The sequence below is a fragment of the Mesoplodon mirus genome (assembly GCF_964341445.2).
Source record: "Mesoplodon mirus genome assembly, chromosome: 16".
Classification (NCBI taxonomy): domain Eukaryota; kingdom Metazoa; phylum Chordata; class Mammalia; order Artiodactyla; family Ziphiidae; genus Mesoplodon; species Mesoplodon mirus.
In genome coordinates this window covers 66,190,503-66,204,030 of record NC_138992.1, presented here as the reverse complement: position 1 = coordinate 66,204,030, position 13,528 = coordinate 66,190,503, and the positions used below count along the sequence as shown (strand labels likewise).

The following is a 13,528-nucleotide window of genomic DNA, read 5'->3' as shown; positions in this document are numbered from 1 at the left end:
GCTTCTCTTGTTGCGGAGCACGGGCTCTAGGCACTCAGGCTTCAGTAGTTGTGGCACGTGGGCTTCAGTAGTTGTGGCTCTTGGGCTCTAGAGTGCAGGCTCAGTAGTTGTGGTGCACGGGCTTAGTTGCTCCGTGGCATGTGGGATCTTCCTGGGCCAGGGCTCGAACCCGTGTCCCTTGCTTTGGCAGGTGGATTCTTAACCACTGCACCACCAGGGAAGCCCTGTGGAGGATCTTATATGTGAGAATTTCCTGCTCTTCCCCTAACAGTAGCAGACCTTTGCTTTGTATGAGTGCAGAATGCTGGGTCCAAGGTTTTCTGCCCTTCAACCAATAGATTACTTTATATGAGAGAAGAGTCTGGAATGTGGGCATTGGTTTTCTGTTGGTTTGTTTGTTTGTTTTGCCTCAGAATGGTGTCTTTTAGGTGTCTTGTGTTGCCCAATCTTCCGTCTCATAAGCATCTGGTAGGGGCAGCAAGTGAGTGCAGATTCCCCTTCTGCATTGCTATTCCAATCCACAGAAAGCCTTTAAGAATTCATTAGCATTTCAGTTATTTTCTTCTTACCTACTTCTAAGGTAGCTGCCTATTTCTGTGTACTCTGGTAAGGGTAAAACACTTGGGTTGTCCCATCTTTCTGTGGATTGGTTTTTATACCCTTTGGAATTCAGTTTACCTGGTTGCTTATAACCTCAGCTCTCTGGTGAGCTTTTTAAAAGTTTTGATTTTGTAGATGATTGAGCTTTTTTCCATTGTGGGGTATGAGCAATGTTCTCTTGTGGCTTTCTAGTTTCTAAGCAGAAGTAGGACTCCCCATTTAGTTCTTTATAATAGTTTCCATTTCCTCCTCATTATATTACTATTTTCATTTAAATATTTGGGCATAGTTACGACAGCTGTTTTTTTTTTTTTTTTTTTTTAATGGTACGCGGGCCTCCCACTGTTGTGGCCCCTCCCGTTGCGGAGCACAGGCTCCGGACGCGCAGGCTCAGCGGCCATGGCTCACGGGCCCAGCCGCTCCGCAGCATGTGGGATCCTCCCAGACTGGGGCACGAACCCGTATCCCCTGCATCGGCAGGTGGACTCTCAACCACTGCGCCACCAGGGAAGCCCACGACAGCTGTTTTAACATTTTTGTTGTTACGTTATCTCTGTTGTTTATGTGATTTTTCTTTCAATTGATTAACTTTTCTAATCACTGTATTGAGTTTCTATTGCTTCATCACAGATTAGCACAAATTTAGTGACTCAAAACGTCACACGTTATCTGAGTTTCTGTGGGTCATGAATTTTATTGGGTCCTTTGCTCAGGATCTCATAAGGCTATAGTCAGGGTGTCAGCCAGGCTGTTTTTCATCTGGAGGCTTATGAGGGAAGAAGCCCCTCCATATTTTTCACTAAATTCATTTCCTTGTGGCTGTATAACTAAGGGCCCTGGTTTCTTACTGGATCTGCTGGAGAGTGCCCTCAGTTCCTGGAGGCCATCTACTGTTTCTTGTCACATGGGCTTCCTCACCAAGGCTGCTTATTCTATCTTGCCATCAAGGAGAATCTCTAAACTCAGTGAGGGCTTTTATCTGATTATATCAGACCCACCCAAGATAATCTCCCTTTTGATTAATTCAAAATTGATTTGGGCCTTAATTACACACATCTGCAGATTTCTTTCACCTTTGCCATAGCCATTGGCTAGATGCAAGTCATAGGTCCTGCCCACACTCAGGGAAGGTTTATACAGGGAGTCAGTGCTAGAAGGCAGGGAACATAGGATCTGTCTTAGAATTTTGCCTACCACAGTCATGTTTTTCTGTTACTTAAGGACCAGTCTTTCAGAGGCCTTATTTTAAATTTAAACTTAGCTGGGACATCTAGAGTAGCCTTTGCTCTAGGAAGATTGTTCAGTCTTCCCGCTGCAGAGTGACCTTTCTCGGGCTCTTCCCTGAATACCCTTAGAGGATCACCGAGAATTCCAGTCTAGCTGGCTGGAGCTTAAATTTCTCTCCACTTCGTTTGAGGAGGTCTGAGAATTCAGTTTATGTGTCCTCCGTTGCCCAGCCTAATGGAATTTCACTCTGCATACACAGACTAGTATACAGTAAAGTCTGAAGGAACGCCTTTACAGATTTCTAAAGCCCTTTTTACGCTTCTTTTTGAATCTTTGCCCTAAACTTCTAGTCATTTTAGCTTTTCTGAATTTTGATCTTTTTTTTTTTTTTTTTTTTGTGGTATGCGGGCCTCTCACTGTTGTGGCCTCTCCCGTTGCGGAGCACAGGCTCCAGACGTGCAGGCTCAGCGGCCATGGCTCATGGGCCTAGCCGCTCCGCGGCATGTGGGATCTTCCCGGGCCGGGGCACGAACCCGTGTCCCCTGCATTGGCAGGCGGGCTCTCAACCACTGCGCCACCAAGGAAGCCCCTGAATTTTGATCTTTATCTGCTCAATTTAACATAGTTTCCCAGCTTTGTTTGGATTTTTCCCTCCCTGTACCCATGGAGATTGCATGCAGGCAGAAACAGGTGCCTGAAGGGCTCACCTCATTTATTTAACTTCTCTCAGGTATTACAGTTGTGTGCTACCTGTTGTCCAGTGTCTGAAAAACAGTTATTTCATATATTTTGCCTAATTTTATTATTATTTTTTTAATGGAGGGAGGCTGAGTTTTGTGTTTGTTAACTCCATCATGATCAGAAGCAGAATGGATATATCTACTTTGATTGTAAAACATTATTATTAACCTTAATGTAATTTATGTTACCCTTTGGGAGCTTTACTGTTGCTGACATCTGTCCTTAATGGGCAAACTCAGATGCTGTGTGTCCAACTGATGGTTGGGAGACTAATAATTAAGGTAGTAGAGAAATTTCTGCTTTGGTTGCATTTTTGATATCCCTCACGATTTGTGTAATGTTCCAGATTTTGCATATCTAGATTAAGAGGTTATTTTGTGTGATTAGCATGCAATAATAATAATTTTCTGTGGATCTGAGATGCTTGCATGACTGGATTTTCATGTAAGTGATACCAGAACGAGAGGTTTATATATTTTTTTCTGTAGAATTGAGGTAACTATTGAAGTTTTTTGAGCAATGTGTCATCATGATTAGTGTTGTATTTTAAGATAGTTAGTCTTACATAAGTGTGCTGGTTGTATTGGAGTAGGGAGGGGGGGAGGAGTTCTGGAGACTAGTTAAAAGGTTATTGCTGCAATTCAGGTAAAATATAGAGTTCCTATCCAAGGCTGATGGTCATGAGGCTAGAGAAGAGGGTCCTCACGTGAAGTAAATAAGAAAGCATGAGCCATCAAAGTTACAGTGGGGTTTTGAGGCTCGATTATTCGGCCAGTAACAGAAAATAAAGAAAAGCAGCTGCTTTTGAGATGTTCATTTTGAACACACTTGTTAAAGCTAAGGGGCTTGTGGGAGGTGTTAGTGGAGATAGTATCCTGATCTTTGGAAAGTGGGGATAGGAGTTAGAATATTCTCTTATTTAAGAAGGTTTTTGACTAACATAGAAGTTTGGGAAGGATTAATGTGTCTTGGGTTTGACACATAGTAGTTATTCATAAATTATGAAACTAGTTAAATAGGTAATGATACATATGATTTACCGTCTATATTTGCTGCATACGTAGTAATTATACTCTTTGATATAATTAAAAATGGAGATTAAAAAATTGACTTTCCAGTTACATGTGTTGCTTAAGACTGCATTTTTTTCTTACCACTTTCTAGGAGGTGAAGATCGAGAACTTATTCAGAGAAGGAAAGAGAAATATAGACAAGAACTATTGGAACAAATGGCTGAACAACAGAAGAACAAGAGACGGTAATGAAAGGTTTGCATTTTGAAAAGATGTTTTGAATTTAAATGCGTTTGTTTAAAATGACATAGTGGTGACTATTACATGGTAAAATAAGGGGATATTTTTCCTAATACGATTCAGTATTTGTAAATCATTCTATTTCAGTCTCCACATTGTAAATCAGCCAGGGTAATAAAACAGATACTATGTGGGTGTTCATTTTCTTTTTTTTTTTTTTTTTTTTTTTTGCTGTACGCGGGCCTCTCACTGTTGTGGCCTCTCCCGTTGCGGAGCACAGGCTCCGGACGCACAGGCTCAGCGGCCATGGCTCACGGGCCCAGCCGCTCCGCGGCATATGGGATCCTCCCAGACCGGGGCACGAACCCGTATCCCCTGCATCGGCAGGCGGACTCTCAACCACTGCGCCACCAGGGAGGCCCCATTTTCTTTATCATAGGTAACAAAGGAGACTATGTGTTCATCCTATAACAGGCCTGGTACATACTTTCATTAATTTCTTCAATTTTAGGGTAGCATTTAATGTTATCTACATGCCCACTGTATTATCCCATATATAGTAGCAAATATAAAAGTATTTTGTCTTTTAACAGTGAAATGGTAAGCACACGTATACATGCTGTATAAAAATAATCATGTTAGATCCACAGATATTTATATTGTATACAAGTCTCAGAATTTGTAATCTTTCATGTAGAAATACCTGTGAAATATTAATTCCAGTTTAAAATTAGGGATAGATATCTTGGTTCTAAGATAATTTGAGACCTGTCATCTTTTAGTTTTGTTTTTTTTTCTATCTTAGAGGTAACCAATATCTACTGTCTGATATTAGCCATCTTTAACATCATTTTCTTAAAAACTCTTATTGGAAAGTATCGTATTAATTTTTCATTTTTTTACCCTCCTTTTTGTGAACTGAAGATATACATGAACCTTAAAAAAAGTTTTTTATTTGTTTCACTAAGTAAAGATTTTGTTTTACTTCTCTACTTTATTCTGTGTGAATTCCTTAGACTTTGAAGTATCCCAGGCACTGGTTTAGAGATGTTTATTCCAAGGTAGTTTACATGTGAATATTAGTTTACTTTGCACCAAATCGGAAATTTTAGTTTTCAGAATTATTTAAGACTTTATTGTCAGTTAAAGGAATTATTTGTTTTTGGAGATGTTATTGCATGGACTTTGTGTGTAAGGTTGTTTCAGTAATGATAGTGTTTATTATAACTTTTTAATATATAAAACTTTAATTTCGTTTAGAGAAAAAGATTTGGATCTCAGGGTTGCAGCTTCTGGAGCACAAGACCCTGAGAAATCGGTAAGGGTTCCTGCCATCTTTTTTTTTTTTTTTTTTTTTTGCGGTACGTGGGCCTCTCACTGTTGTGGCCTCTCCCGTTGCGGAGCACAGGCTCCGGACGCACAGGCTCAGCGGCCATGGCTAATGGGCTTAGCCACTCCGTGGCATGTGGGATCTTCCCAGACCGGGGCACGAACCCGTGTCCCCTGCATTGGCAGTCGGACTCTCAACTACTGCGCCACCAGGGAAGCCCCCTGCTGTCTTTTAATGTTTAATCTTTCATTCAAATAAGCCTCAAATGTAGTGGCAGGTGGAGATAGAACATATTGGGGAAAATGTATGAGTAGACCAGTTTGAATTGGGGAAAATGTATGAGTAGACCAGTTTGAACAGTAATAAACTAAATTCAGTTCTCATAAAACATTAAGTCCTAACTCTTACTTGTTTACTTCTCTAAGATAATTTTTCCTTTTTCATGTGTGCGTTTTTAAAGTTTCTTGTAAATTATTCCTTTCCACTTTATTTACGCGCACTATTCCATGCACTGTTCTGGTTTAATTTACAATGGATGGTAATAATGTTTTTCATTGTATCATGACCATTTTTCTTATATTAGAGGAATTTCCAAAGGAACTGAAATCTTTAATTATAGGCTTTAAGCATTTTAGTAGTTTTTACTTAATGTAAATCTAGAGGTAATAACCTTATTTTAACTTTAATTCTTCAATTTTCATAATTGGAATGAGTTACACGTATCATTGCCGTTGAGTAAGGAGAAGGTAATGATTTATTACTCTTCTCAAAGGATACTTTTTTTTTAGCTGGATGTGTAGAATTTATTTTCTGAGGCAAGTTTTTGTTTCACCTTTAATGATTAAGAAACTTTAATTTCGTTAAAAATTTCATTAAAAAGTTCATTCTTAAAGAGAATACAGCAACTTAAAATTACTCAGCTGTAGGCAACTTTTGTCTTACTTCTTCTTCTGCTCAGTATATACCCTGTGGGTTACTCATTTAAAAACGTTTAGTACCGCACCAGCATCACTCCCAGCGTGCTTTTTCACTGCTCATAGAGTAAGACTTTTAGATTGATCTGAGAAGTCATTCCTGAGAAGTTAAACATGCTGGGAAAAAAGGATGAATTCCAAAACTGAGTATATTTTCCTCTATCAATAAATACCTTTGAAATAGTTTTGACAATCAAAAATTTCCTTTTCAAATCTTGAACTTTTTAATGTAATGTGGTGGCATGTTAAACTTTGCATTTATAGTTACCTTAGTGTTTGACGGACCTTCTTATTTATATTTAAATGAAACAACCTTTGGAGTGTCAAGTTGCTTTATGAGAATAAATAAATAAAAATATTAGATATAATAGTTAGACCATTACTTTTGGGTTTACTTTTTTTTTTTTTTTTTTTTTTTTTTTTTTTTTTTGCGGTATGCGGGCCTCTCACTGTTGTGGCCTCCCCCGTTGCGGAGCACAGGCTCCGGATGCGCAGGCCCAGCGGCCATGGCTCACGGGCCCAGCCGCTCCGCGGCATATGGGATCCTCCCAGACCGGGGCACGAACCCGTATCCCCTGCATCGGCAGGCGGACTCTCAACCACTGCGCCACCAGGGAGGCCCTGGGTTTACTTTTGATGTACACATCTTAGAAAAGGACACGTAAATGATGTTTTGGAGCGAGGGTAAGCAAACTGTAGCCTGTGGCCAAATCCACTTGCTGCCTACTTCTGTAAAGTTTTATTGCAGCACTCCCTCGTTCATTTGCTTACATATTGTTTTGGTCTACTTTAGTAGTTGTAAAGAGACCACAGGGCCTGCAAAGCCTGATATATTTACTAGCTGGCTCTTTACAGAAAACCTGTGCTCACACTGATCTAGAGAATACTTTGATGTTAGAATACTTTGATGGCAATTGGTAGTGAAGCAGCATAGTGTTGTAGTATAATAGAGTTTTATATTTAGAATTAATATCTGGCTCTAGTCTTTGCTTGATTATTTATGAATGGTGAGACCTTAGGTGATTTATGTACTTTCATGGAGTCTCAATTATCTCTTTTATAAAATAAGAATTGGATCTTCAAAATCTGTTATAGCTGTAAAATTCTGTTATTCTATGTCTAACTTAAGTGCCTGCTGGCAGTCTGGGATAGAGGGTCTTTTGAGATCCCTTCCACCTTTAAATTTATGATTACATGTAACAAACAGATTTTTTCTCTTTATTTTAGCCTGATAGACTAAAGCAGTTTAGTGTGACACCAAGACACCTTGAAGAGGCGATACCACCTGAAAGACCCAGAGTAGCTTTCCAGACACCTCTCCCTCCTTCGTCTGCCCCATCTGTCCCACCCATCCCATCAGTTTACTCCTTCCCATCTCAAAATGAAGACTTGCACAATGGACTCAGCAGCACCCTTGGTGAAATGGTGCCTCCCAGGTGCTTGTTTAAAATGTTTTGTGTTTGGGAATTAGGTAAGGTATCATTATATTATATATTCAGAAGGATTTGCTGAAGCAGGTACTGTTATCCTTCAGAGATTTTTGTGCAGTTAAAGGCTTCTGTCAAATAATTTCTATGGAAATTTGTTTTCATTGTTGATCTTTTCTCTGTTATTATAAAAACAAGGGAAATCCTTATAACATTCTTTTGCTGTTTAAAGATGCTTCAGTATTCTTAAAATGCATAACTAAGTATATTTATTATTTAGTTTGAGGTCGTATTTTGGAATATCTGTTTAACATATAAAACCTAGCCATTTTCAATTTTGTAATTTCCACTTGGCAAACATTGAATACTTTCTTCAGTTAATGCAGAAAAAGTTTCTAATGTGACTGTTTTATATATATTACTTTATTTTAGTTTCTGTTTCCTTCAACTCTTTCTCTGTGATTACTTACAGGCTATGCAACTCAAATACCTGAAATAAAGTGTTGAGATTATAAAACCTGTATTTAGGTATTAGGGTAAAGATTTGATTTCCATAGGTAAAAAGCATTGTGCTATACTGGACTAACATAAAGAAAATCCTGTTAACATTGATATTTTCTGGTCTATACTTTCTTCTCTTAGTAGGATTTTCTCTTATTTTTGCTTACTATTAATGTATTAATTGTAGGATTGCATTTAATCAGGTGTTTTTCCTTTTTAACATTGATATTGTAGGATTGCATTTAATCAGGTGCTTTTCCTTTTTAACATTGATATTTTCTGGGCTATACGTTCCTTTAGGACTTGGTATTATCTTTTATTTGCTGCTAACAAATTGTAGGACCATGTTTACTGTATTTATCAGGTGTTTTGTTTGTTTCATCTAATGGCTTCCTGACTCAAAGGACTAGGTGGGATTGGAATTACAAAGCATGGTATGATGATTTTAGCATTGATTTAGGGATTAAAATGGTTGGCTTCACTGCCTGGATTTTGGGCAGACCACACTTGTATTGAACTTCAGTTTTCTCATTTGTAAAAAGTAGAATAGTAACAGATATTTATATATGTGTGTGTATATATATGTTTTTTAATCTACAGTTATAGTGTTGTGAGGATTAACTTTTATATCAATCTATAAAAATTTAAGATTTAATGATATTGACAGTTCCCTTTTATAGTAATTTTTCAACTACTTTGTTTATCTATGGAGTGAGGGTAGTAAGGTTAGGCACGTTGAATGATTAGTAAATATGAAAAATATTCATGACTGAAGAGAACTTTAATGCCTTCTCAGCTCTTCACAATTATTTTGAAGTATACAAGGGAGAACCTAATATATACACTCAAAAGTGAAAACATTCTAGGATGCCTCCTTTTTCTTTCTGTCCATCTAAAGGAATTTGCCTTTTACATTTTAACTAATGGAAAATATTGCCTTGGTGGAAATACAGAGATACTTCCTACTCATTAATGAAGTGCTGCTGTAAAGGTTTTTAGAAGTTTTAACTTTATGAAATGCTGAAAATTAACTCAGAAATTTACTGTTGATATTCAAGTAGTTTCTTCTCACATTCTAGTTTAATTCCTTTGAAAGAGCAATGTATTTTTAGAGTTAAAAAACTACATCTTTCTCCCAGTCAAATGGAACCATTTATAATCTCATTTTGTACCTCTTTGCCTTTCCTTGCTGTTGTATCTTTCTTCTCTGTGACTGACTCACTCTAGTAGTGTGGCTGAAGCATCACCTTTCCTAGAAAGCCTTCCTTATACTTTCCTCCCCTTCCCTGCATGATTTCCATGTTCCTGCTCCATGTTCCTGTAGCATCCGGTGTCCACTTGTATTGTTTCATTTACTGTACTCTGCTGTAATTCCTGTTTATTTTTGTATTATTCCTGAGGGACCGAGACCATGTTCGGTCAATACTGGCAGATAGTGACGAATTAGATGTTAATTGATTGAATAAGTGTTGTACCTTAAATTCTGACTTTTTTTCTTTTTGCTTTTTGAGTTATAATTTTTGATAAGAGATTGAAGCAAGATGGTGGCTTCTCCTAAAGCAGCAATTAGATAGATTTTCAGTAAGATTTTTGTAAGAACATAATATCTTGATTTTTAAAAAATGTGCAGTGGAATATGAGAAGAATTTCCCAATTGTCTTTTGATACAGCATTGCACCTCTGCCTCCACCTCCCCTACTACCACCTTTGGCTGCCAACTATCGAACTCCTTACGATGATGTGTACTATTTTTATGGGGCCAGGAATACGTTGGATCCTAGTCTTGCTTACTGTAAGTTATCTGTGGGGTAAACATTATTTTCCAGTGGTTCAATCGGGAAAATTGGTTTTTGTGCAAGCAAAAATATATAAATGAGAAAAAGCACAACTTTACTTAATTCCAATATTATACGTATATTGATTTAATAAATACTGTATTTACAACTCAGTTATAATTCATAGTTATTTCCTTTTTATCTAGATTTAAGAAATATTTTATGTTTTCTTGCCTTATTCTCTGCTAACTCCTAACTCAGAAGGAAATGTGGATTTTTTTCCTTAGGAAACATTTTCAGTATGTGACTTTTCCTTTAGAGATAGTGTTATTAAGTGGGTACTCTGAAACAAATGTGTTGGTTTTCTTTTAAGATGGTTCAGGAATGATGGGAGTACAGCCTGCAGCTTATGTTACAGCTCCTGTCACCCACCAGCCAGCACAGCCTATTGTGTAAGTAGTTAAAATAATAATTTGTTTCAAGATTAATTTGTCTTCCATAGAACTTGTGTTATTCAGTGTGTTCTTTTATTCTTCAGAACAGATATAACTTATTTTAATTTCCAATTATTACATAACTAGTATGTTCAAAGTATTGCTTTTAAGTCAGTGTTTCATAGAAAGCACATTAAAAAAATTAAGAATAACCTCACTTTCTTTCATTAGCAAAGTTATGTGTGTATAGTTATAGTTTTACATTTAAGTTCATGATCCATTTTGAATTATCTTTTGTATAAGGTGTTAGATTTTGATTGAAGGTCTTTTTTTTTTTTTCCCTCCTGCTTTATGAGTGTCCAATGGCTCCCAGCACCATTTGTTGACACGATTATTTTTCCTGGGAATTGCTTTTGCACCTTTGTCAAAAATGGGCATGTTCGTGTGGGTCTCTTTTTGGGATTCTCTATTCTATTCCATTGTTCTATGTGTCTATCCTTATGTTAGTATCACTTGAAAATTGTAGCTCTGTGGAAGTTTGGAAATCGAGAAGTATGAGTTCTTCAAATTTGTTTTTCTTTTCCAAGATTGTTTTGGTTATACTAGGTACTTTGTATTTCAATGTGAATTTTAGGATCAGCTGCTCAGTTTCTGCCAAAAGGCAGTTGAAATTTTGATGGAGATTATATAGAATCTGTAGATCAGTTTAATATTACCATCTTAATTTTTTTTCAATTTTTTGTAATGGTAACATACACATAACATAAAATTTATCATTTTAAAGCATTTTTAGTGTATAGTTCAGTGATGTTAAGTACATTCATATTGTTATGTAACCATCACCACCATCAATTTCCAGAACTGTTTTCAGCTTGCAAAACTGAAACTCTATACCTATTCACTATTCCCTCTCCCCTATGCCACTGGCACCCATATTCTACTGTTTCTATGATTTTGACTACTTTAGGTACCTCATAAAAGTGAAATCATACAATATTTATCTTTTGTGTCTGGCTTTTTTAACTTACCATAATGTTCTTGAGGTTCATCCATGTTGTGACCTAAGTCAAAATTTCCTTCTTTCCTTTTCTTTTTTTCCCACACAGCTTGCAGGGTCTTACTTCCCAGAATTTCCTTTATAAGGCTGAATAATATTTGACTGTATCTTTATACCATATTTTGATTATCCATTCATCCACCAATGAATACTTGGGCTGCTTCCACATTTTAGGTATTGTGAATGGGCAACTATGAATATGGGTATACAACTTATCTCTTTGAGACTCTGCTTTTAATTCTTTTAAGTATATACTCAGAAGTGGAATTGCTGGATCATATGGTAATTCTATTTTTAATTTTTTGAAGAACCACTATACTGTTTTCCACAGCAGCTGTACCATTTTATATTCCCACCAACTGTGCACAAGGGTTCCAGCTTCTCCACATTCTCACCAACACTTATTAGTTTCTGTTTTTTTGCTAGTAGCCATCCTAAGGCGGGTTAGGTGGATCTCATTGTGGTCTTGACTTGCGATTCTCTATGATTACTGATGTTGAGCGTCTTTTCATCTGCTTTTTGGCTATTTGTCTATCTTTGGAGAATGTCTTTTCAAATCCTTCTCTCATTTTTGAATTGGTTACTTTATTTTTTTGTTGTTATGTTTTAAGAGTTCTCTATATACTCTGGATATTAATCCCTTATCAGATACATGATTTGCAAATATTTTCCCCCATTCTGTGTATCATCTTTTTACGCCATTGACACTATCTAGCAGTACTATAGATGCACACACATTTTTAATTTTCATGAAGTCCAGTTTGTCTATTTTTTCTTTTGTTGCCTTGCCTGTGTTTAGTGTCACATCTAAGAAATCATTGCCAAATCCAACGTTGTGAAGCTTTTGCCCTGTGTTTTCTTCTAAGAGTTTTATAGTTATGAGGTTTTACATTGAGGATTGTGATTTTGAGTTACCTTTTGTGTACAGTGTTAAATAAGGGTCCAGCTTCATTCTTTGCATATGGATATCGTTTTCCCAGCACCATTTGTTGAAAATACTGTCCTTTCCCCATTGTATGGTCTTGGCACCCTTGTCAAAAATCATTTGACTTTCGGGCTTCCCTGGTGGCACAGTGGTTGAGAGTCCGCCTGCCGATGCAGGGGACGCAGGTTCATGCCCCGATCCGGAAAGATCCCACATGCCGCGGAGCAGCTGGGCCCATGAGCCATGGCCACAGAGCCTGTGCGTCTGGAGCCTGTGCTCTGCAATGGGAGAGGCCACAACAGTGAGAGGCCTGCGTACCGGAAAAAAGAAAAAAAATCATTTGACTTTATATGTATGAATTTATTTCTGGGTTTTCTGTTCTATGCAGTTGGTCTATGTGTCTGTCTATATGCCAGTTGCCAGTGCCATGCTGTATTGATTACTGTAGCTCTGTAGTAAGTTTTGAAATCAAGAAGTGGGAGTCCTCTAGCTTGTTATTTTTCAAAATTGTTTTAGCTATTTGAGGTCTCTTGAGATTCCATATAAATTTGGGGAAGGGTTTTTCTATTTCTGCAAAAAAGGTCACTGGGATTTTTTGTGTGTGTGTGTGGTATGCGGGCCTCTCACTGTTGTGGCCTCTCCCGCTGCGGAGCACAGGCTCCAGACGTGCAGGCTCAGCGGCCATGGCTCACGGGCCCAGCTGCTCCGCAGCATGTGGGATCCTCCCAGACCAGGACACGAACCCACGTCCCCTGCATCGGCAGGCGGACTCTCAACCAGTGCGCCACCAGGGAAGCCTGGTCACTGGGATTTTAATAGGACTTGTATTGAATCTCTAGATCACTTTGGGTAGTTTTGACATTTTAACAGTATTAAGTTTTCCAATCCATGAACAGGGGATGTGTTTCCATTTGTTTATGTCTTTAATTTCTTTCAGCAATGTTTTGTAATTTTCACTGTACAAGTCATTCACCACTTTGGTTAAGTTAAATCCTGTATAGTCTGGGTTTTTTTGATGCTATTATAAATAGAACTGTTTTTGTAATTTCCTTTTCAGATTGTTTATTGTTTGTGTATAGACATTCAACTGATTTTTTTGTGTTGATTTTGTATTCTGGTACTTTGCTGAATTCATTTTACTAACAGTTTGTGTGTGTGTGTAATTGTTAGGGTTTTCTGCATATAATATATCATCTGCAAACGGAGATAATTTTACCTCTTCTTTTCCAATTCGGCTGCTTTTTTTTAATATAAATATATTTTATTTATTTATTTTTGGCTGTA

The 13,528-nt window shown here is 37.5% G+C and overlaps 1 protein-coding gene across 7 annotated transcripts in view; it reads left to right on the top strand.

The window, feature by feature from the left end:
* CSPP1 (centrosome and spindle pole associated protein 1) overlaps nt 1–13,528 on the top strand; it is a 115,790-nt gene that overhangs the window by 37,397 nt on the left and 64,865 nt on the right. For all 7 annotated transcript variants that reach the window (XR_014291568.1, XM_082600899.1, XM_082600902.1 and 4 more), the window contains 5 exons: nt 3,733–3,826; nt 5,082–5,139; nt 7,353–7,561; nt 9,724–9,845; nt 10,202–10,280. Coding sequence is in view for 6 of the 7 variants with exons in the window: in XM_082600899.1 (XP_082457025.1) it covers nt 3,733–3,826; nt 5,082–5,139; nt 7,353–7,561; nt 9,724–9,845; nt 10,202–10,280 (562 nt within the window). In the remaining variant the exon portion in view is untranslated. The remainder of the gene's footprint in view (nt 1–3,732; nt 3,827–5,081; nt 5,140–7,352; nt 7,562–9,723; nt 9,846–10,201; nt 10,281–13,528) is intronic.